General features: G+C 30.4%; 1 protein-coding gene and 1 long non-coding RNA gene across 5 annotated transcripts in view; both read right to left on the reverse strand.

The window, feature by feature from the left end:
• Positions 1-25,868, reverse strand: part of LOC145247532 (zinc finger protein zfp-1-like) — a 142,053-nt gene that overhangs the window by 22,560 nt on the left and 93,625 nt on the right. For all 4 annotated transcript variants that reach the window (XM_080109364.1, XM_080109362.1, XM_080109363.1 and 1 more), the window contains 4 exons: positions 13,062-13,187; positions 10,819-11,456; positions 6,478-6,678; positions 2,339-2,430 (listed from right to left, as the gene is read on the reverse strand). In XM_080109364.1, the coding sequence (XP_079965490.1) occupies positions 2,339-2,430; positions 6,478-6,678; positions 10,819-11,456; positions 13,062-13,187 (1,057 nt within the window). The remainder of the gene's footprint in view (positions 1-2,338; positions 2,431-6,477; positions 6,679-10,818; positions 11,457-13,061; positions 13,188-25,868) is intronic.
• On the reverse strand, positions 15,807-19,609 carry LOC145247534 (uncharacterized). Its single transcript, XR_013863278.1, has 2 exons — positions 16,571-19,609; positions 15,807-15,880 (listed from the first exon to the last, which is right to left on the reverse strand). It is a non-coding gene; the product is annotated as an uncharacterized LOC145247534 (long non-coding RNA).

Genomic DNA, 25,868 nt, shown 5'->3' on the forward strand with positions numbered 1-25,868 from the left:
GTAGTCAGCTGGAAAGCAGGCAAACCGAAGAGAGTTCCACAGGCGTGCAGTTCTACAACAATTATAAATGCCCATACAAAAATGTTTGGAAACTTATTGAAGCCACCTCGTACTTGCTTCGATTGTTTCACCTTACAGTTAAACTTCCACAGGTTAGTGCAGTTAAGGAAGCAGGAAACTGGAGAGGGTAATCCAACGTAGGGATAAAAACGTAATAGCATAGAGGCCCAAGTGCTAAGAACCCATTCCATTACAGTACTTGTAGAACAGAGACAGAGATGCAGCACTGAGGTGATGGGACAGAGGTTGGAGCTTTGACGATAGTGCGAGACCTGGTAGATTTGAGACTCTTTTTTGGACCCTGTCTAAGAGTGAAAGACTAGTAGTAGATGCACCAACCCAGATGCATGGGCAAATTGTGGCTTTGTAAAGATATAGGATATTCTCTGGTGTAAGTAATTTTCTAGCATGATAAAGGGAGTCCACCTTATTTGCAGCAGACTTATCTTGTCTTCAATGTATTTGTTTTTTGTAAAGACCAATTACGTACGAGCATAAGACTGTCTTGCAGCCAAAGACATTCTTATTTCAAAAATAATAACCTGTCAGCACAGTTCACCCGGCACAAAGACGTGAATACCCAACATTCCAGAATTAATATTTACAGGTAACTTGATGTATCAATGACTGCCCTCAAAACAAAGACGTCTTTGCACATGTCACAGACAGGTGTCCAGGTTGTAATGAATCTATTAACTAGCTACCAACAATTACAGGTAGGAAGTTGAGCAGCGGGCTAATCAAAGATTTTCACCGCTGAAAGATGCCAGACAAGAAAAATAGCAAAAAGATTTTACTTTCTTTGAATGTTCGAAAACCTGTCAACACCTTTATTGTAATTTTGTTTTGTTTTTTTATATTATTTAGACCACTGTTCTCATCTTGAGTGTCACTTGCCCAATGTTTCGGTCTTCCTCAGATGCATCTTGTTGAACTCGGGAATCTACATGGAATTCTAGACAGAACTCCCCATTCAATCATTTAACTTTAAAATGAAAAAAATCTACCACATCAACCTGATCAGATATGGCATTACCCAAATTAAAGAGTGAAATGTGTTTGAGCCTCATTGGGTAAAGAGCAATGGTTCTTAAACAACTTTAGTAAAAATAAATTTAATCATCCAGGCAAAAAGAAAATGTCCAATATAAATAACTCCAGAATAATGTGAAGGGAGATAACCCAGTTTTACCATCTTTCCTTACCTATAGTAAAAATAGGACATCTTACAATTTTTTTTTTATATTAAAAAAGAAAAAATGCAGTTATCTCCCTTAGCACAATTCTAAATTTATATTAATTTTTTTTTTTTTTTCTTTTAGATTTTTTCTTCATATCATCTAAATGGTTAAACGTACTATAACTTATTTTTGATGTTTCACTCTTTTTATTTAATTACTAAAATTTAAAGTAAAAATGAATTGTTTGGGATCAATAATGACAAAACCGATTTCCCTATAAATGATTTAGTAATCACATTGATATTCTCTCACATTATCTGAATTCTTTCACATCTGAATTAGAATTCTCAACAATAATGAATCAGAAACTTTAATTCTATTAATTGAATTTTCAATAACAAAAATTCTATTAATTGAATTTTCAATAACAAAAATTCTATTAATTGAATTTTCAATAACAAAAATTCTATTAATTGAATTTTCAATAACAAAAATTCTATTAATTGAATTTTCAATAACAAAAATTCTATTAATTGAATTTTCAATAACAAAAATTCTATTAATTGAATTTTCAATAACAAAAATTCTATTAATTGAATTTTCAATAACAAAAATTCTATTAATTGAATTTTCAATAACAAAAATTCTATTAATTGAATTTTCAATAACAAAAATTCTATTAATTGAATTTTCAATAACAAAAATTCTATTAATTGAATTTTCAATAACAAAAATTCTATTAATTGAATTTTCAATAACAAAAATTCTATTAATTGAATTTTCAATAACAAAAATTCTATTAATTGAATTTTCAATAACAAAAATTCTATTAATTGAATTTTCAATAACAAAAATCAATCATTTGTTTTTGTGTTCATTTTTTTATTTATCTTTTTTTAAATTTAATAGAATAATGTCTCCGCAATCTTGTTAACATCTTAACAAAAGTTATATTCTTTAATGTTTTTTTTTTTACAAATGTGTGTAAAGTTTGTAAGTGAATCATTACTTTTACAGTTTAGACTGGACACATTACTTACCTTTATCTAATAGATTAACAGAATAATAAAGTTTTTTAAAGTCATTGAATATCTTACTTGTCTGGTTGAACCCAGAAATTGACACAGGTCCTGATGCACTTAAACTTTGGAAATATGGACTGCCACCAAAAACTGTATAATTAGGATTTCTACAATAAAGAAGAAATAGAAGTCAACTTAGCAAGACATTTCATTTGGATTTCATTGCTCAACTGTTGACTTCTGCAAATTGATCTACCAATGTTCTATGAATAATCATGAAATTATTCACTATAAAAAGTGATCCCATAAATCAAAAGAGAAAAATAAAAAATAAATTTTTAAATAAAAAAAATAAAAAAAAAATATCCAAATTTTTGTTCAAATTTGTAACACTTAAAAATTTTCATGAAATAAAATTAATAATACCAGTTTTATGTCTCAAAGTTGAAAGTTTATGATCTTTACCAAAAACTTTCCCTGATACTGACAAAGTTCAAATTTTAAGATTTGATATGTTTGCACCAAAAACTTATTTGTATACCATTTCAACTTTTATGTACAAGTCTAAAATGTATGATATAGGTTTTTATCATAGAGGTCAAATAAAGCAAGTTGACATTGAAATAAAACATCTTAATTCCATCAAAAATAACAATATTTTTTTTAATTAACCAAATAATGTGTCTCATGATAGTCACAAAATTCAGGGGGGGGGGGTTGAAATGACCCCAACTTGAAATGAATTTGAGCATCTGACGTTATATGCAACAATTTTGATATTTCACAAATCAAACAAGGTTGTATTTTATTTATTTTGGACTATTATCCTCATCTTTATTGTTATTTCATAACGTTTCGGTCAACTATTCCCCTGGCCTTTGTCAAGTTAACCGCGACGGGATAGGAATGCTGAATCTTCAACTGCATCTTCATATCTGAATAGTTGGTCAAAACATTGTGAAACAACTATAAAAGAGGAGGATAATAGTCTGCAAATAAATAAATAAAATATACAAATTACTCATCTCAAAAAAGAAATCCAATAATTAAATAATATAAAGTTATATTTCTTAAAAAAAAAAAAAAAAAAAAAAAAAAAGATAGAAGACTGACAAAAACTTGTATTAAAAATAAAAAACAGTCTTGTATTTTTCTGTTCCGCCATTGATAAGAGCAGAAGTACTGAAAGTACCCATGAAACAAGGGAGATAATTTCAATGTCATTAAACAAGTAAAAATGAAAGTTCAATAAAACGTATGAATTTAAAAGTTTTACTAAAAATTATGTTTGATCAATGTACAGTTAATTGCCACCGCTGATTATTAAAGCAACTTTGACACAGGCAATCGACTGGGTCCGTCAGCGTAAAAGATTGTAAAACATTCCCGTAATAAACAATAAAACGAATTTACTCAGTTTTAAGAGGTTACTTTTGGTAAATATCTTAAGTCCTTATCTAAAAGATATTTACTAACGAAAACTCCCAAATTTTATTAAATATTCCCTCTTACACAAGCGATCCGAGTCCATTAGTACAAAAATGTTATTAAAATAAACAATAAAACGACTTTAGTCAGTCGCGATTATTTTTGGCCAATTCTTAGACTTTTTTCAACCCAGTGTGCTACTTTTTTTTTAGTTTTTAATCTTTGTTAAAAAATTAAATTTATTTATTGAAATAAAACATTAAAAAAAAAAAAAAAAATTAGTCAAAGTCAACTTTCAACAGAGTCTTTTTTTTTGGGGGGGGGGTAAATTTTACAAGTGATCTTTTTCTTCAAAAATTAGAATTTTCTAACACAATAACAATATAACGCTAGAAAATCTCTGTAAAAAGTAGAAGAAATCCTTATTATCGACTATTGTTTGTTTTTTGTTTGTTTTGTTTTTTAAATTATACTTGAAAATGTAGAAGTTGCTTTGGCTAATTATTTTTTTCCAATACAGTGTGCCAAATAATTGTCTGTCTTTTCGGATTTAATTAGACGTACATAAATAAATCATGTTTAATTTTTATTTGTCAATAATTGGTAAAATCAAGTCACGACTAATCTAAAAAAAAAAAATAAACTTGTTTATTTTTTTTTTAGATTTTTAATGAAAAAAAAAAAAAAAAGAAAAACCGAAAAAAGTGGCATAGAATTGGAAAAAATTGTTTCACTCTTTAAGAAGTTCATTATGTAAATAAACACTTATGTATCCATTTACCCTCTGCCTTAAGAGAGAATATATTAAAAAACATAATTGAATTTTTGTAAATACTTGTTCATATGAATCTAAAAATATATTTGCCAAAAAAATAACACCTCGATTGAAATTTGCAAGTAAATTCATTTTATTATTTATTTTAATACCACAACAGATTTTTACAATATTTTGCGTTGATAAACCATGTAATTCGTTTGTGCCGAGGTTGCTTTAATAGCAAATCAGCAGTAGGAGCAAATAATCGTACATTAAGTGGTATAATTTTAGTAAACCTTGTTATATATAACCAAAATCCGGCATGACTAAAATGTCCGATCAGCTTCTGTTGATTCAAGCAACTTTACACGTTTCTATGCGACAAACAGCAGGAGTAGCATAATTTTCGTCGTACATTTTTAATAAAATCCTGAATTAAATTAACGATAAAGATAAATGTAATTAATGATAAACTTGATTTTATTTGTAATTAATTTTCTACCATCTTTTGCTAATTTTAGACCAAGAAGAGAATAAGGACTCCAACTGATGCGAGCCAAAGAGAAAAATAAAAGGACAGATTTTAGTTGACACGGGTTTGACCTCAAACTTTTTAATGGCAAGCATTTCTTTTTTCTTAAGGAAAATCCACTAAAAGCAAACTTTAATGGCAGGCATTTCACTTTTTATTTTATTGTTTTTAAGTTCAAATAGTTTTATTAAAAAGTTTTGTAAAAAAACCCACTTCACATGAGGAAAAAAAAAAAGTAAAACAAATTTTTGTGAAAATCAAAACAAGTTGGTTATTTTATACTACTTGTTTACAGAGACCATATGAGTATATAAAAGTTAACCAATGTCAAACGAAATCTGTTCTTTTATTTCTCTTTGTCTCACATTGGTTGGGGTCCTTATTTTCTTCTTGGTCCCTAATTTTTGCTGAGGATACTTATTTCTGTATTATACAAAAGTATATCAAAGCGTTTTTTTGGAATGTGATTTTCACCTATGACCAATACTATACAAGCGCCATTTTTAAACGAGCCAAGCATGCAGAGTCTCCCTCCACAAGTGAAAAATTTACATTCACAATGACTAATGTTTGTGAAAAAAAAAAATTCAAGGCAAGGTTATTGAGAAAAGTGCGAACAAATGAACAATTTGGGGGCAATTTTACCCCTATAATACCCCATGGTGAGGGGAGAGGGCAATCAGAGTTATCTCGGAAAATCTGTCCTGGCAAAAATTTACTTTCACCATGACTAATGTTTGTGGAAAATATTTTTAAAAACTCAAGGCGTTGTTATTGAGAAAAGTGTGAACAGATGGACAAACGATTTTGGGGCAACCAGTTATCCCGATAAATCCCTTCTGGCAAAAATTTACTTTCACCATGACTAATGTTTATGCAAAATTAAAAAAAAAAAAATCCAAGGCATGGTTATTGAGACAAGTGCAAACAAACGAACAGAAGTGAATTACTAATTTCAATCCTTCCTTTCAGGTAACCAAAAATTTTTTTTAAATGACAAGAAAAGAAAATTTAGTGCTTCTACACTATTCGGACGAAATTTCGGAAATCGCAAAACTGAATTTCAAATGAAAACAATGGTATCTACGTATTCCTCATATTTTTAAGATGATTATATCCAAAAATTACGAAAATCAACGAGGAAGAAAATCATTTATTAAAGAAAATAAAAAATAGAATTTGATGAAAACGATCGTAAGACACAGATTTCAAAAGGGAGGTAATTTTCCGTTTTGATTTAAACAAGATGGCGGCAATTTTTCACCTGCTAACACGATTAAAGTTGTTTTGTTTAATAATTCAGCAATATTCAGGTAATTTCGACTGCATAGTTTGGAAGCTACTATTGTAACTTACTAGAATTACCAAAAAAAAAAAATAAATAAATCAGTTGAAACCAGTTTTTATCTGAAAAACTACATTTATTGACTACAAAATCTCGTCCCAATTCTGTAGAAGCGCCAAAAATTCTAATGCGATGCTAAAAACAGAGCTTACCCTAGAGGTCCTCCAGAAAGGGGGACGTCAGATTTCCTCTGTGTTGGTGTTTTTTTGCTTTCAGATGGAGAAGTATCTGATGATGAGGAGGAGGGTGATGTTGTCACGACAGAATCTTTCCCGCTCTTCCCTTTGCTATTGTTCGTTGAAGAAGTTGAACTTTTGCCTTTTTTGTTTTTCTTTTCCTGTTTCTCAGTCGACCTGCAAAAAGTTTTTTTATAATTATTTTTTCTTTCTGTTTCTTGTCTTTAATATTTAAACCTTTTTATGGTGGCCATATTTGAAAGGAATTTGGAAAAAACACAAACTGTCAAAGAGGAAGTAATTCAAACTGGCTTTCAAATAGAAAAAAATAAAACAAAGAAATTTTTTTTTTTGTTATTATTTTATTGCGGACTATTATCCATCTTTTCTTAGTTTCACAACGTTTCGGCCAACTATTCCTCTGGCCTTCTTCAGGTAGTAACCGCGACGGATAGGAACTCTGAATCTCTTGACTGCAATTACTGCCTTCCATAGTTGTTGTCGTCTCACCATGTTTTGACCAAGTAAGCCTCTGGCCGGCTTTGGGTAGGATTGAAACCGCTATCTTCAGACAATTCTCACGTGGAACTGTAGAGATTCAATGTCTACCAACTGCGCCACGGGCCCCGAAGGCTTTCAAGGTTGAATTTTTGGTTTTATAAATTCATGTTTATTTATTATCTGATCTTTCATGGTCGCGTCCGTACCGAATGGTATATATTATTTAATTGCAATTCATTGAGATGAGTTTTATTTATTAATTTTTTTTATTGCGGACTATTATTCTCATCTTTTTTTGGTTGTTGACTAACTAAGAAAAGATGAGAATAATAGTCCGCAATGAGATAAAAAAAATTAAAAATACTCATCTCAATGAATTCCAATTAAATAATATAAATTTGTTTATCGGTATTGCCCAGGAATATTTTAACTTTTGTTTAAACTACTTTTTCTTTTAACTAATTTTTATTTTACCAAATGATTTATTTTTTTTAAATAGCATTTTTAAAGTTTAATTTAATAATTATAGCATCATTTTGTCGTTAAATTATTGATTGAATCAAATTATTTCTTTTTAAACTGACTAATTTTGTTACAGTAATGTTTTACTTTTAATTATTTGGATTAGTCTTCTCATATTGGGTAAACAGTAGTTTGAATTATACAGTTAGAAATCCTAATCCAAAATATTCAGAAAGAGAAAGTTTGGTAATTGTACAGTTTAATCAACACATTAAAAAAATATTGGGAAAAGGTTATGTTGTACGTATCTGTTTTGGACTGAAGATCTCAAAAAAAAAAAAAAAAAAAAAAAATCACTTAATTTGATAGTTTGTTTTTTTTTATTTACAGCACATTGAAGATAGACATCTTTGATTTTTTTTAACACGCCACAGGGAGATAACTCAATTTAAAGTGCTGACACTCCTTCCCCATCTTTAATGCTAGTTTTTTTTAACCTTTTGCTCGGTATCATAAATTGTTTTTTCGCTGTAAAAAAAGAAACTACTTGATGAAATTAAGTGACATTTTTTTCTGGAGAACTTCATTCCATAACGGATACGTACAATATAAACTTGTTTTTTGTTGATATTTTTTACAGCTATACTTTTAAGCTGTTAACATAAGAATTTGCTAAGAATTTTAGGTGCTTGTTAAGATAGAATTCACAGATCGAGTTTTAAATGTGGTTTTAAGCAAAAACAGTACTTACTTGTTGTGTCGAAAATAGTAATATATACAAAAATCACAAAAATTCATCGAGCAGAACAACTGCTTTTGTGTTTTTAGTTTAAAAAAAAAAAAAAAAAAAAAAAAAAAAAACACTGCTATCGGCTAAAACAAGAATGTCAGTCATTACAGTCAGGAAAAAGGAGATAAGTATGTCCCCTGTATTCAGTCTTCAAGGTATTTACATCTATGGACAAGATAGATAAGTATGTCCCCTGTATTTGCAATCTCCAAGTTGTTTACATCTATGGAAAATGCAATTTTCCGTAAAAATTACTTTTAACTATAAATAATTTTCTACTCAATGAATTTTCCTAATTTTTTTAATATATTACTATTTTTGACATAAGTAAATACTTTTTTTGCTTAAAATGACATTTAAAAAAAAAATCGATCTGTTGACTATCTTAACAAGCTAGTTTAAATTACTTTCTATGTCAGTTTAAAGGTTTCCAAATTCCTTTCAAATTTAAAGTAAATTCATTATTTCGCATTATGAATAAAAAATTAAAATGGACGACTTTTTTTATGAAACATGTATTCAGGTGGATGCAATTTCATAATCAAATTATTTTTTTAAATTGGCTTCATTTCACACCATCGCACGTTTAATAAATATTCGATTAGTAGCAAATAAAAATTTATTGTAATTATCAAATTTACATTAAAGAAACAAATGTGAAGTCATCTCAGAATTGTTATTAAAAGACATTTTCTTCATTTCATTCACTCAAACTTCATTATTTATCTTTTTTTTTTTAAGAAAAAAGTTACTTTTTCATTTTTTTTTTAAGAAAAAAGTTACTTTTTCAGATTTTTTTTGTTTAGAAAAAAGTTACTTTTTCATTTTTTTTTTTGTTAAGAAAAAAGTTACTTTTTCATTTTTTTTTGTTAAGAAAAAGTTACTTTTTCAGATTTTTTGTTTTTACTAAACGTTTATTTGATCTTCAGCTGTTTTTTTAATCTTTGAATTTATTTTCTCCATAATCACCTCACACTACCATTGTAATATTATAGATTAGAAGACTGCCTGGTGTTGCCCAGCCATAAAATACGCTTAAATACAATATTTTAATTCATGCAGATTTCGTATTAATATAGAGCCAATTCTCTATTGATTATTATATTGTACCAATATACAGTAGTAATTTCAAAAGTAAAAAAATATGACTCGGGTGATATCAGTTAAAATCGAAAGCAAAACTTAGATCTCCAACCTTAGTTGTTACCATCTGAGCTAACAGATGGATATCAGAATTTTAAAAATTAACCAATTTTATTGTATAAATGTATATGCATGGAAATGTTTAGTCAACTTACACCTGTCGCGTTCCATTTCGTTTTTTCAAATTTGATCTAGAACTTATTTTTCCGGCTAAAATTCAAATTGAATTTGATCTACAAGTCCAAATCCTTTATATATCAAGCTTAAAATCTGTAGGCGAATTGACAGCGTAGTTTAGTAGAGACCTTTCTTCACAGTCACTTGAGGTATAATTTTATAGAGTATCTAGTAGAATGTATTTACATTTTCTTTTTTGTTCAAAAAATCATGCTATTAAACAAAAAAATTCACTTTGCATTACTAACGATTACTATATTGTCCAATTTCTACTGTACACTTTTTAACCCTTATTCTCGAGTGGCTTCTTGGCCTTGATAAGTGGTGATCCCTATGTATATATATAAAAATAAAAAATATTTATATCTATATTTTTTTTTTAATTATCAACAAAACAAAAAGAGGGTGGTGATAAGTTTTTTTATTTTTTTTAAATATTTATATAATGCTTTTGTTATTCCACTAGTAAAAAAAAAAAAGGTTCCTTTACACTTACATGAAATTCATAACTGAATGTTGAAATTATAAAAATTACCGCCTTAGTAATTATGTATTCTGCCTATTCATCTTTTGTTGATCACATATTTATAAAAGCATACAAACAAACTCTAAAATAAAAAAAAAAAATCACCATAATTTTTTTTAATACTATGTAGATTCAGTGTTGGAACAATTAATTGAAAATCGGAAAAATGTGCCTATTTTCCAATGCCAAAAACGATTTTAAATTTTTTGTTTAGAATTTACTTTTCCATTGGTGATAGGAATGACAAAATTATATTGATTGACTTACCAATATTTTGATTTTAAATTTATCAGTAAAACTAAAATCTATAGACCCCTCGTGTACATTTGTTGACATATACGTGCATATTTTGTGCGGTTTTACGATACGAAAAAAAAAGGAAAACGAAAAAAAAAGGAAAACGAAAAAAAGGAAAACGAAAAGGAAAACGAAAAGGAAAACGAAAAGGAAAAAGAAAAAAGAAAAAGAAATAAAAAAAGGAAAAAAGGAAAAAGGAAAAAGAAAAAAAGGAAAAAGAAAAAAAGGAAAAAAAAAGGAAAAAGAAAAAAGGAAAAAGGAAAAGGAAAAAAGGAAAAGGAAAAAAGGAAAACGAAAAAAAGAAAAAGAAAAAAAAAAGGAATTTTAAAAGAATCGGAATCGGGAAGAATTTTGAAATCATTCAATCACTAACGCAAACTGAATCATATTACAATTCCATCATTTTTGTATTTTATCTTACCTTGATCGCTGTCTTTTGCTTTGGTTCTGTTCAAGGTTAATATTTGGAAGGGCAGAGGTGATTATTCCATTCAGCCCTGTTGCTGTTGCTGTGGTCACATGACCAGAGCTGAGATAGTTATCGTAATTACTTGAAAAAGTCGTTTGCGGTTGGGAAGAGACCATACTACTCTGAACCGTGGTGACCGTCGTTGTAAACGAACAACTGGCAGGGGACGTCAATAGGCGACTGGCCTCCGGTGACACCGTGAACCGAGCATCCATTATCAGCTTATTTTCTGATGAGGCAGCTGAGGCCTGAGCGGATGCGCTCATTTTGGAACCGAGTTCCGAACCACTATGCTGAGAGGTCACAGATGACGTATCCGACCGGCAACCATCGTATGATGTAGCTTGGGGTGGGGCCGCAACAGATTTGGAATCGGTTTCCGAGAGGCCATCAAACTCGGACGATGTCAGAAGAGGGGCCTCCAACTGAATAGGTCCCTGCGGGGAACTTTGCAATAACTTTGGTGGCCGACTCCTGTCGTGTGTGATATTGGGCATGCGCTGGTCAATGTTGATTTGTGAGGATGGTGGGTTGGGTGGAAGATTCGACGATGAATGGAAATAGCTACTGTCGGCCTTCATATCACGAATCTGAAAGACACAAAAAGACGAACAACATTAAATAAATGCAAACGGATTGTGATGGATTAATAATAAATATTCCAAATCAAAGTTTTATTTTCCTATTTTCGTACAAATGAAAATATCCATCACAATAGTATTTAGCATACTAAACATATAAGCATTGCGTACAAAAATATGTGTCGTGGAAGTATTGGTAAGTTTAGAGAGAACAAGCAGTGCATGCGTAGTCCTCCTCTGGTGCTGCATGTGAGATGACGCCACAAAAAAATAGTGAAGAAACGATGAATGTGAGAAGTGTGAAGGGCCAACGTTGCCTTCACATTTTCGCCAAGTTTCAGAAAAATCTAATGGATGGGACAAAAGTTATAAGGTAAAAAGTGTCATTTTGTTTGCAATTCTGAGGACTTTTTTTGACCACTTTTGAGGATCTGGGAATGCTGAATCCCAGTGAAAAATGGACAAACGGTGCAGTTTCATGCCTTAAGACATGTATATTTGAGTTTAGCACCATGGAAAACCACTATATAGACATATATATCAAGTGTTTGAATAACATGAAAAAAAGAGCTCCAAAAAGGTGGGGGGGCGGGTTAAAAAAGAAAAAAATGAAAAAAAAAAAGGAAAAGAAGAGAAAAAAAGGAAAAAGGAAAAAAAGGAAAAAGGAAAAAAAGAAAAAGGAAAAAAAGAAAAAGGAAAAAAAGAAAAAGGAAAAAAAGAAAAAGGAAAAAAAGAAAAAGGAAAAAAAGAAAGAAAAAGGAAAAAAGAAAAAGGAAAAAAGAAAAAGGAAAAAAGAAAAAGGAAAAAAGAAAAGAAAAAAAGAAAAGAAAAAGGAAAAAAGAAAAGAAAAAGGAAAAAAGAAAAAAAAGAAAAAAAGAAAAAAAAGAAAAAAAGAAAAAAAAAAAAAGAAAAAAAAAAAAGAAAAAAGAAAAAAAAAAGAAAAGAAAAATTGGTTTAGTTATATACCTTCTTTTGAAATGGAATCTTTTTAATACCATGGTTCCTATTTACGATGCCTCCTCACGGGACAGAGTTAGACACCAGGGTCGTTTTTTAACGTGGAGAAAAGGAACAAAAATAAAAATTGTCTCAGTCGTGAAGGATTTCTCCACTGACAGAACAAGAAATTGAAGTGCAGCATCTGAAGAACAGATACTACACTTTGATCTTGTCCGGAAGAATACCATTGTTTATGCAAAAAAATATATCCATAGTCAAAAATACCAATAATTATTTTGAAAGTCAATTTTCATTTTTCACTCCAAATGAGGAATATTGCTACTAAGATGTAATGGGACTACTGTGAATTAAGGGCCAGCTTTACAGGAAGGGCATCCCGAGTGGCAGTTGTGCAGCAAGATGGTTGTTCCTATTACATTTAAATTCTTACATGTACAGTAGAGGAAGCAGGAAGGGAATTTTTAAGGTAAGCTGCCTGAGAACTGAAACTATTCAAGTATCGTCTAATGATTTCTACAGTGAAGGCATGGGTTTTGATGCTGGAGCAAGTTCAGAGAACACTGTAGAAATACTTGTCAAACAAGCCTCCTTCGTCATTCTTCTCTCTAATAAAGTTGGTAATCTTTAACCTCCATTAGCGATTTTAAACATTACCTTTGATCTTTCTCTTTCCTTGTCTAACCGGGCAGGAAAACTCTTTTCTGGGGTGGACTCTGGGGTGCTCATCTCACAGGAGACTGGCTTGAATGCTGGAATCACCTTGATGTTGGCATCCTTCTTCTGAAATCAATAACAATAACACATGAAACCATCAACACAACAAAAAGTAGTAAAACAATTCAACAATTATAAAAAAAATTAAAAATTTTTTTTTTTTTAAATTTATGACAATATATCTTTTTATTAAAAACTAATTGTAACTATCCCTTGTTGCCTGGGATGCAATGAAGTCATTTTATTTGTACACTTTCTAAACTTGCAAAAATAAAAAAATAAAAAAATAACATTTTAGTTCCAAGGGAAGCTAGTCAGAAGCAAAGTTTGATTCGTAAACTTAAATGCTATTTGGGTCAGATTTTGAAAATCAGATAAGTATATATATGAGATACCCTTTACATTATATAAAGGTCACGCGTGTGTGTATGTGTATACACACACACACAAACACAATAACAAAAAGTCTATATTCCAAATTCAAGGATATTGTTCATCTTACTGTTTATTTCTTTCAGCATGTTAAAATGTTCAATTCTTGGCAGCACCTGTTTCGTAGCGCAGAAACAATCATAATTATGTCAAATTTTGAATATTTTCCGCCCCGATTCATCCGAAAAATAAGAACTCATTAACTTTAAAAAGAAAAGAAAGAATTTGGGCATGATTACAAAATCAAAGATGGTGTAAATATCATCAAACACAATGCAACTACTCTTTGGATTTTTTTTTTTTTTTTTTGATTTATGTAATTATGCCCCAAATTTTTTCTTTGGGGTTTTTTTTTTTTTTTTTTTTTGATTTATGTAATTATGCCCCAAATTTTTTCTTTGGGTTTTTTTTTTTTTTTTTTTTTGATTTATGTAATTATGCCCCAAATTTTTTCTTTGGGTTTTTTTTTTTTTTTTTTTTTTTGATTATGTAATTATGGCCCAAATTTTTTCTTTGGGTTTTTTTTTTTTTTTTTTTTTGATTTATGTAATTATGCCCGAAATTTTTTCTTTGGGTTTTTGTTTTTTTTTTTATTTATGTAATTATGCCCCAAATTTTTTCTTTGGGTTTTTTTTTTTTTTTTTTTTTTTTTTTTGATTTATGTAATTATGCCCCAAATTTTTTCTTTGGATTTTTTTTTTTTTTTTTGATTTATGTAATTATGCCTGAAATCTTTTCTTTGGATTTTTTTTTTTGATGAATTTTTTCTTTTCAAAGTCAACAAGTTCTGATAAGGCAGAGCAGAAATTCAGAAATAATATTTATATGATAGTTTCTGTGCTGTCAAGAATTGAACATTTTAAAATGCTGAAAGAAATAAATGGTAAGATGAACAACATCTGGGAATTTGGAATATAGACTTTTTGTCATGTATTTGTATGTGCTCTGTAGTTGCATTTAACATGTATCGAGCTTCATAAATAAAAAGATTGGTATGAATGAAGGGTGAAATATATATATATATATATATGAGAGAGAGGGGAGAGAGGGAAGCTGTATGCATGCTACAACAGCATGGTTAAATGGTTGGTCTAAAAGAAAAAAAAAATGCAACTTTAGAAGAAGCAGCAAGTTTTCGATTGCATGTCCTTAATGTTCAAAAAACTTTAAAATCATTATCAAAATTAACAAGGCCGATAGCCATTAGTCGCGTGCTCTCGTGTAATGAATGAATGCGTGAATGTAGGATTGCCATGAAATTCTTAAAGATAAACTAAAATGACCGAAAAATGGGCTGAAATGACTTAAATAAAAAGTAAATGACTTAGAATGACTTTAATGAACTTAAGGATGAATTGAATGACCTTAAGAATGACTTGAATGCTTAAAAAATAACTGGAATCCTTCAAAAACAACTTGAATAATCTGGAGAATGACATGAATGGCTTTGAGACTGGTTGTAAAGTGGGTGATCATTTTACATTAAATTTATACAGAAAAGTGACCCCCCACTTTATGTCACAAAGTTACAAACATAAGTACAGCATGTAGTAAGATAGATGCTACACTTTGATCTTGGCCAAAAGGCCAAGAAAAGCTTAAAAAGCTAAGAACAGCATCTATTAAGAACAGACCTTTGATCTTAACCAAAAAGGCCAAGCACTAAAGTGTTACGGACAGACCGACACTTAGAGTCGCTTGCATGCAACTAAAAATATGTAAAAATAACATTATAAACCAATGTTCCACCATTTTTAACATTCTCTTTCCAGTTTAATATTGTCTACCTAATACCATATTGTATTAATATTGTCTACCTAATACCATATTGTAGTAATATTGTCTACCTAATACCATATTGTAGTAATATTGTCTACCTAATACCATATTGTAGTAATATTGTCTACCTAATACCATATTGTAGTAATATTGTCTACCTAATACCATATTGTAGTAATATTGTCTACCTAATACCATATTGTAGTAATATTGTCTACCTAATACCATATTGTAGTAATATTGTCTACCTAATACCATATTGTAGTAATATTGTCTACCTAATACCATATTGTAGTAATATTGTCTACCTAATACCATATTGTAGTAATATTGTCTACCTAATACCATATTGTAGTAATATTGTCTACCTAATACCATATTGTAGTAATATTGTCTACCTAATACCATATTGTAGTAATATTGTCTACCTAATACCATATCGCATTAATATTGTCTACCTAATACCATATCGCATTAATATTGTCTACCTAATACCATATTGTATTAATACTGTCTACCTAATACCATATTGTATTAATATTGTCTACCTAATACCATATTGTAGTAATATTGTCTACCTAATACCATATTGTAGTAATATTGTCTACCTAATACCATATTGTAGTAATATTGTCTACCTAATACCATATTGTAGTAATATTGTCTACCTAATACCATATTGTAGTAATATTGTCTACCTAATACCATATTGTAGTAATATTGTCTACCTAATACCATATTGTAGTAATATTGTCTACCTAATACCATATTGTAGTAATATTGTCTACCTAATACCATATTGTAGTAATATTGTCTACCTAATACCATATTGTAGTAATATTGTCTACCTAATACCATATCGCATTAATATTGTCTACCTAATACCATATCGCATTAATATTGTCTACCTAATACCATATTGCATTAATATTGTCTACCTAATACCATATTGTATTAATATTGTCTACCTAATACCATATTGCATTAATATTGTCTACCTAATACCATATTGTAGTAATATTGTCTACCTAATACCATATTGTAGTAATATTGTCTACCTAATACCATATTGTAGTAATATTGTCTACCTAATACCATATTGTAGTAATATTGTCTACCTAATACCATATTGTAGTAATATTGTCTACCTAATACCATATCGCATTAATATTGTCTACCTAATACCATATCGCATTAATATTGTCTACCTAATACCATATCGCATTAATATTGTCTACCTAATACCATATTGTATTAATACTGTCTACCTAATACCATATTGTATTAATATTGTCTACCTAATACCATATTGTAGTAATATTGTCTACCTAATACCATATTGTAGTAATATTGTCTACCTAATACCATATTGTATTAATACTATCTACCTAATACCATATTGTATTAATACTATCTACCTAATACCATATTGTATTAATATTGTCTACCCAATACCATATCGCATTAATATTGTCTACCTAATACCATATCGCATTAATATTGTCTACCTAATACCATATCGCATTAATATTGTCTACCTAATACCATATCGTATTAATATTGTCTACCTAATACCATATTGTATTAATATTGTCTACCTAATACCATATTGTATTAATATTGTCTACCTAATACCATATTGTATTAATATTGTCTACCCAATACCATATCGCATTAATATTGTCTACCTAATACCATATCGCATTAATATTGTCTACCTAATACCATATCGCATTAATATTGTCTACCCAATACCATATTGTATTAATATTGTCTACCCAATAACATATTGCTTCACTGTTCAATCAAGTTAACCTTTCAGTCCCCAGTAAAAAGAAAATAAATACAAGTAAAGAGTCAAATCATTACATTATATTTGATTTTTTTTTTTTTTAATAAAAAGGAACTTCTTTTTTTTCTTTCTTTTAGTTTCAACAAATCCAACTATTTTAAATCTATACAGAGAGATAAAACATTTTTAATCTCATATTCCTATGCCAAACTCAAACAGTTTTAAGCAAGTTAAAAAGCACAAAATGTTTTTGTTTTGATTGGCGGCAATGTGGATAAAGTATTCACCTTCATTTTCAATATTTTATGCCGTCATTCAAGGTTTGAATCTCACACAAACTATTGTTTTATTTTTGCTATTGCCTAACCCTTATCTCCTAGACAATATTGATCTGCATAAACCTGAATAAGGCACATTTTGTGATTTAACTTACACGTAGACAAGAAAGGTCTTAGAAATCCAGCACTGACAGGTACATCAGCTAATATTAGTTAGGAAAAATACATATTCACCATTCAGAGAATTAAATAAACTTTTAAATGTATAGACATTTTCACGAGATCGGTCTCATTTTGAAGTAATTTCTTCACCCTCAACTGGGCACTTTTTTACAGGGAGGGGGGGTCGCTTTTTTTTACGATATTCTCAAAAGTCTTCATCTCTTTTTGATTGACTAACCTTAATTTAAACCTTTGCCACTTCTGGTTTGCCGATGGATGCAATGACAATGACGTCATTTTTTTCCCACACATTTTTTTCTCCTTTGCAATACGGATTTGAGCCTACCTACTACCACTTTTTTCTTTTTGCTCAACACACATCTCCAAAAACCCGGGCAATGCCGGGCACCCAGGCTAGTATATATATATAATTTTATTTAAATACTATACATCAGTGTCTGTTGAAGTACCAGGATTTTATCAATCTAGTCATCCTAGATTAAGGAAAAAAATTCAGCTAGTCATCGCAGAAAGATTTGTCAACTCCTACCACCTTTGGTATCAGAGTTTCCAAAATCGAAGTTAAGAATGTGTTACTGGATGGATTAATATTTGATGGCATTTATTTTTTTCTGTTCTATTGTTTAAGCTGGTGAGGGGTTATTGAATGTTTGTTTATTTAAAAAGACATTTATTTAGACAATTTGTTATTTGGCTAAGTGTGTGCGTGTATGAAAACGTTTAGAGATTCTATAGCTTCCATAAGAACATATTTAAACTTCTGAATGGGAGATCGGTTCTTAACTCCAAGTTAACAAAGGGAACTAAAGAATCTGTCTGATGACCAGCCAGATTTTATCCTACATCCAAAATAGCCCGATTAATGAAACTTGGATATCTCCAACATACACTATAATGTATAGTATTTAATTAAATATTTTATATTGCATTTGTAGAACCTATGATAGAGCTCTTAAATGTTTGGGGGGGTTGTTTTTTTTAACTAATTTTTAATATATATATATATATTCCTTTTAATTCACATAAAATTTGGGTATCTAGTCCAACGCATAATGAATGTTCCAAACTTATTTCAAAAAATTATTCATACAATTGTCCATTTTCAAAGCATACATATTGTCCTGATAATAAATCCAAAATGTGTTCAAAAAGCTTTTTTAGTGAAGTTTGATGGAATCAGTGAAAAATTTTTTTCAAAAACATCTTGAATTTATTTTTATAAACAAATTTATGCTCTGAAAATGTTCAAGAATTGTATGAGTAAATTAAAAAAAAGAATTCAGAAAATCTATCATAAATAATTTTTATACTTATAGATATTAGTGTTTTATGCTTTCACAATCAGTGCAAGAAGTGATAATTACCCCGGGTCACAATCACTAGTGTTATATATTTCTGTGGAAATATACTTTATTTCCTTATAATATATACTAATCCTTATTTAAAAGCTCAATGTAATTACAGAACAATATAGTGAATGAATGACAAAAGTCTATGTTCATATATGCAAACGTGTAATAGATTATAATTATTGATGTTATTTTTGTAAACATGGATACATTAATTATAATTAATAAATTTACTACTTATTAAATAGAAAATCTTTGGCGGAATATACCTAAATTAATAGAATTTGTTGGTATGAATAGATGGGTTTAGTGACTTTATTTCTAAATTCAAAATGACGCAGTGGAAACATAAGCTATTTACAGCTTCTCTTCCAATTTTTGGATTTTTTAATCATGTCAAAACGCACTTTATTTCCTTTTGACAGATTAATTGTCGTTAATTTTTCTGATGAGTTAAGGGCAAAATAGATTCACTGATTGATATAATAATTAAGTGATTGATTTTGTGCTACTGAAACAGATACTGTCAAGAATTGTAAATGTCAACTGAATTAAAGGAATAAATTGTAAGATGGTCACCATCGTGAAATTTGGAATATAGACTTCTGTCATTCATTCACTAAATAAGGGAGTAGTCACCAACAATGTGTATTTTTTAACATTATTTTATTATTCCGTGTCTTGGTTTTTCATTGAGAATTATGTTTGGATCATTGTAATAATGTTTTTTAAGTCATTGAAATCGTTTACGCGCGTTTCAGACCGTCTGAAACGCGCGTAAACGATTTCAATGACTTAAAAAACATTATTACAATGATCCAAACATAATTCTCAATGAAAAACCAAGACACGGAATAATAAAATAATGTTAAAAAATACACATTGTTGGTGACTACTCCCTTATTTAAATATACATCTTTCTTTCGTTGGAATTTCTTAACCCAAATTCACTATATATATATAAATATATATATATATATTTGTGCTAATCACAAACTATAAAAGATTTCATCTCGTTACAATGAAGTTTTTCTTGCAATTTAAATGTGATTGAAATTCATTTGCATACATTGACATTCATGTTTATTACTTCTAAGGTGATGTTTTCGGTCAAGCATGTTAATTCATTTTGTCATGTACAATCTAGTGTCTATATCACTTTACCAATCATGAAAAAGTTTATCAAAATATTGATCATAGTCTAATATTGAACTGATTTCATTTGGAGATGTCCAAGTCAAATATCAATGAAATTGTGAAAATCACTTGTTTTTGTTTTTTTACAAAGGAGTTTCCACTTATCAAGGCCCAGAGACCACTCAAGGATAAGGATTAATAGTAGTGGAAATTTGGTAAATTGGATTACTTAAGGGGACAGCTCATCAAGAACTTATTTACATTGGACTTGAAGACTTATAGTAAGCAGGAAAACAAGAGTTTCGCAGGCGTGCAGTTCTAAGAAAGAAGCTTTGTTCATGGAATCTATGTTTAGCTTTAGGCACAGATAAAGAGTGGGGGAAATTACTGATAGTGGTTCCAGCTAGACGAGTGTTTTCCATGAAAGTTTGGCAAGGAGGGATCATAGATTGGAGCTCAGGCAAGCACTTGCCATGAAAATAACGATAGAGCAGAGACAGCCTTGCAATGTCCCTTCTGAGGTTGCAAAGTTTATTTTGAACTGTCAAGGCAGGATAAGGTGCATATAACAGATCCTGCCCAGATGTGGCAACAGTACTTCATCTTAGGATGTACTTGGCTTTTATAGAGATAGAGAATTGCATCAGCAGTGAGATATCTACTGGAGCAGTAAAATGATCCAACCATATTTTTGGTGACCTTGGCAACAGATTTGATGTACGTGTTCCATTTCAGATCAGGAGTAAAGGTCAGACCCAGAAGCTCGTCAAAACATGGAGCCTCCTCAAGTCGAGAGTTATTCCAATTGATGCCAGACGGGGATCAGAGCATTGATGATGTAGAGAATTATCCTGCATTATAGTCAGAGATGCTGTGTGGATAAATTAACAAACTTGTTCAACCTGCCCAACCAAGAAAGCTGTACCAAGAACATTCATTAATTCTTTGCTCCCTTTTTTTTTTTTTTTTTTTAAATCAAGGTGTTGCAAGCTGTAGAAAAATTACCCCCTTTCGATAGAAACCTGATATTGGTAGAATTATGGATGATTATAAACTTGAGTGGTTTGGTCATCTCTTGTATAAACTTTAAAACACTCCAGGTACTAGAGAGCATGGTAGAGCAAGAGAGACGTGACTTGATTGCAAACAAAGTGATTTGACTGCATGTAACACGACTGATATTAACTCTTTCGATCAAACTGCATAGAGAATAGATGTGAGAGGTTTTCTAGCCAGGAGTCAAGGACATTCACAGCACCTTAAATGTCAAAATACGATCATCATTACGTCCTCATGCGTAATTATCTATCAGCATAGCAGAAATATTAATTCAATATGGGGAACATTGATTAAAAAAATTTTTTTTTAATCTTCATAAAAACAATTTTATCACCTGCTTGGGTCACAATCCCATCAACTGCTTTGGTCACAAAAATATAGCATGTCAACGATCGTGTGGGTCATTTTCCGCTAAAACCATACAATTTATTTTCCTAAACTATGGATTTATATTTCTGAATTTTTGCTGCATGTAAGCACTCGTGGCATAACGGATAAAATACTAGGTAAAATTTAATTTTAAATGACAGTTAAAGAGGTTGAAGATTCAATCTTTAGCGTGGGCGATACTCTGAATACAACTGTTTGTAAGTTTGAGGAAAACACTCAAAATAGTTTTCAGCGGTGTCCGAGGCAAATTCTATTTAGCCCATTGATGAGACGCGGACAATTACTATCAGTCTGGTCTAAAGTAGAACAGCAACCATATTTTTATCACAAGAAAAAAAAAAACATCACCATAAACGGGCACTACTTCTGAAGAAAGCGGGAGGTCATCTCGGACGAAATGTAGTACATATTTCTAAACAACAGGAGAACAATTTTTTTTAAATAAATGACCACTCTTCATCTCCCCCCCCCCCCATCAAAAAAAAAAAAAAAAAAAATCATCTATAATCTTTTGAGGTTTGCAAGAAAAAAAAAAATTCTTAGATTAGTATTCAAACAAGCAGAAGGTGATATTTTATCATTTTTTTTAATAAAAAATACCCAATCTCTTAAAAAAAAAAAAAAAAAAAAAAAAAAAAACTAGGGAAGATAAAAATAAATTCTATGAGGAAGATGATTTAAAAAGATATGTTGATAATCACAATCTTAACATTGTGATTAAGTGTTCAATAATGTCTGGCATTTTACAAGAAACTACGAGGGGTGTTCAATAAGTAATGCCCCTGACCCAATTCCAGTTGTCTGATCTAGCTGAAATTTGGCATGTGCAATGATTTCTATCTCTATGAGTTATGTGGAAAAGTACAGCTCTGAACTAATTGTGGTTTCTGTTTTACAGGTGTTTGGACTGAACCAGGTGTGAAATGGAGCCTGTTGAATGTCAAGCAGTGATCCGGTTTTTGTGTTTGAAAGGACGCACACCACAGGAGACTTTTGATGAAATGAAAGAAACTTATGGTGATAATGCCCCATCATATGACCTTGTAAAACGCTGGCATCATGAATTTAAATATGGCCGGAAGTCTGTGGAAACAGCTCCCAGACCTGGTCGTCGTCCCCCCCACCCCTTCTGCCATTGATGAGGCATCTGTCCGACAAGTTGAGGCTGCCATTTTGGAAGATCGGCGCATTACTATTCGCCAAATAGCCCAAGATGTCAAGATTAGTACAGAGTCTGTGGAAACTATCATTCATGACCATTTGCATATGCATAAGGTGTTTGCCAGATGGATTTTCAGGTTGCTCACACCATTCCAGAAGCGAGAATGCTTCGAGTGCTCGAAGATGAATTTGGAGATGCACCAAGAAGATGAGTCAAAGTTTTTCAAAAGACTGATTATACAGGATGAAACCTGGGTCCATCACTATGACCCAGAGACCAAAGCCCAGTCAATGCAGTGGAAGCACTTGGATTCACCACCTCCAAAGAAGGCAAGGGTGCAACCCTCCGCTGGCAAGGTCATGCTCACAGTCTTCTGGGACCAGGATGGAGTAGTGATGACAGATTTCCTGGCAAAGGGTACCACAATTACAGGAGCCTATTATACTTCACTTTTGAGGAAATTAAGGGAAGCTATCAAAACCAAGAGGTCGGGTAAGATCAGCAAAGGTACCCTCCTCCTGCAGGACAACGCTCCGGTCCACAACTTGCATGTCGCCAGATCAGAAGCACGGGCGTGTGGTTATGAAATCCTTCCCCATCTTCCCTACTCTCCTGACCTTGCACCCTCTGACTTTCACCTCTTCCCAGCAAGAAGGTTGTTTTTAAAGTAAAGCGTTTCCCAGATGATGCAGCCTTGATTCCTGAAATCACGTCGTGGTTGGAGGACCAACCTGGAGTGTTCTACAAAAATGGTCTCCAGAGCTGCATCAAATGATGGGAGAAATGCATAACTCTAGATGGTTCCTATATGTAGAGAAAAACTAATAACTGTGCCAAGTTTTGTTGCTCTACTGCTATGGGAAGTGGGTCAGGGGCATTACTTATTGCACAACTCTCGTAAAACTGTTTTAGTTTTAAAGTATAAATTAAGCTTTAAAATGTATTTTTATTAGAAAATAAGATAATTCAGAAAAAACTTACAGTTGTTTAATTAATTAGATGGTGTTGTCAAAAAACAGCAAAATGAATACACAAGTTTTTGTCTTTTTTTTTTTTTTACCTACCCTAAATAGATTACCATAAAAACAGCTTAGGTTTATTTAATTCTACAATGCAAAATCAGGTGCTTGATCTTTTAAAAACGGTATTTCAAGTGAAAACATTACATAATTACATGTCATGGCAAAAGTGGTATAATTCCAGGAAAAAAAAAAAAAAAATGATCCAGTAGATGTACTAAATGCATTTAACAAAAAAAAAAAAAAAAAAAAAAACATATCATCCACAATTAAATTTGGTTGAAAACTTCAACTCAAGGGAGATAAGTCAATTTGTCATACATCTTCCACAATAAAACTTGATAATTCAATAAATTCTATTTTTACTTGTAATTATTTTTCCACTGGATCTTTTTTCATAATCTTTTGAAATTTATATTATTCCACCATGACAAGCAAGTACATAACATTTTCACCTGAAATGCATTGGTTTTTAAAAGATCACTAATGTAAATAAGCACCCAAAATTATTTATGTCCTTACCAAGAGCTTAGACACAGTCAGGTGTGGCTTTGAGAAGCTAGCTAAAAGTCAAAATCAAAAAGGGGAATATTTTAACATAAATACAGTTGTTGTCAACATTAAATTTAAAAGTGTAAAAAAAAAAAAAAAAAAAAAAAAAAAAGGCTAAAATGACTTCACTGCAACCTAGACAACATTGAGGAGGTACAACTGGTTAGTTATAAATTATAAAATATGTGCCAAACTTCATAAACAAATCTATATCTAAAATATAACAAAGCAAAAATCATTTAAATGACATGACATTTAGCAAAAGAGTAGTTGTACTTTTGTCAGAGAAAGATGAAAATCTTTGCAGTGCTTTTGGCACTGCTCGAGAAAAAATACAAAATGGAAAATGACAGACAGATGCCCATTTCAAGTGGGTTTATGAAATGGATGAATAAAAGATATCACAACAATTTCCCAATTCGAAATGATGACCATCACTTTATAAGACAACAACATTAAGATTTACACACAAGAATAATAAAAGCAAACGGCTACGTCATGATAAATATAACAAGGCAACATTCAAATCTTATCCAAATTTTACTTAGAAAAATAAAAACTGGAATAGCCTTCCTTTTAAATAGATTCATCAAAGAACAAAAACTTTGCTAATAAAGTTCTGCATCTAAAATCCACAAAAATATTGATGACTATTACGAAATTTTTTTGGCTTCCAATATAATGCTATGTTGCAGAGGACTAAAAAAGCAAGAATAAATTATACCCTCATACCTCATAGTATAGCCATCCTTGTTTGTTTTTTTTAAGATTATCTTATCCTGGTTTACCTAATTTTTAATAAAACAATTTTTTATCGAAAGCCAATGGGTAAACAACTTTAAAATTATCTTTTGTTGCTTTAATTAGATTTCTAGAAAGCGAAAAAAAAAAAAAAAAAAAAAAGCAATCAATGAACAACAACAAAGACAACACAAAGTACCAAGAAAATGTAACAAACGATTCCAATTGTATTCGATTACATTTCGTTTTATTTTTTTTCACACAATTCACGGCATTTGTGCATTACTGATTTTTAGACAATTTTTGTTTTTATTTTTGAAGAACTTTGAAAAGGAGATAAATCAAAACATGACCCTTTTTAAAGTCACAACTTTTAGATAAAAAACAAAACAGATACACTAAACTACTACAATAACACAAAATAATTATCTTAACATTTATTGAATTAAAATAAAATTAAGAAAAATCTTTTCTAAAAAATATTGACTATTCAAAACTAAATTTTTAGAATTTGTATATTTTCAAATAATGACATCTTTCATTAATTTCAGAATTTCCTTAATTTTATTTTAATTCAATACATAATCAGATAATGTTACATTTTGTGTTATTGTATCTGCATTTAATTTCTTCCCCCACGAGAACAAAATGTGACAAGGTCATTTTTAATGTATAGGGAAAAACCATCTCCCCAAAAAGGGGTATTTTGGAAGTAGGCAAAAATAAAAATTACCTCAGTATGGAAGGGTTTCCCCCACATTGACTAAGGACAAATTAACTTAAGTGTAGCGTCAGAACAGATACTACACTTGAATCTTAGCCTGAAGGTTTCTTTTGTTTTCAACTGAAAGTTGCACAAAATTTTGGCATTTTC

Source organism: Euprymna scolopes, chromosome 25 (assembly GCF_053919585.1).
Source record: "Euprymna scolopes isolate OS-2025 chromosome 25, ASM5391958v1, whole genome shotgun sequence".
Classification (NCBI taxonomy): domain Eukaryota; kingdom Metazoa; phylum Mollusca; class Cephalopoda; order Sepiida; family Sepiolidae; genus Euprymna; species Euprymna scolopes.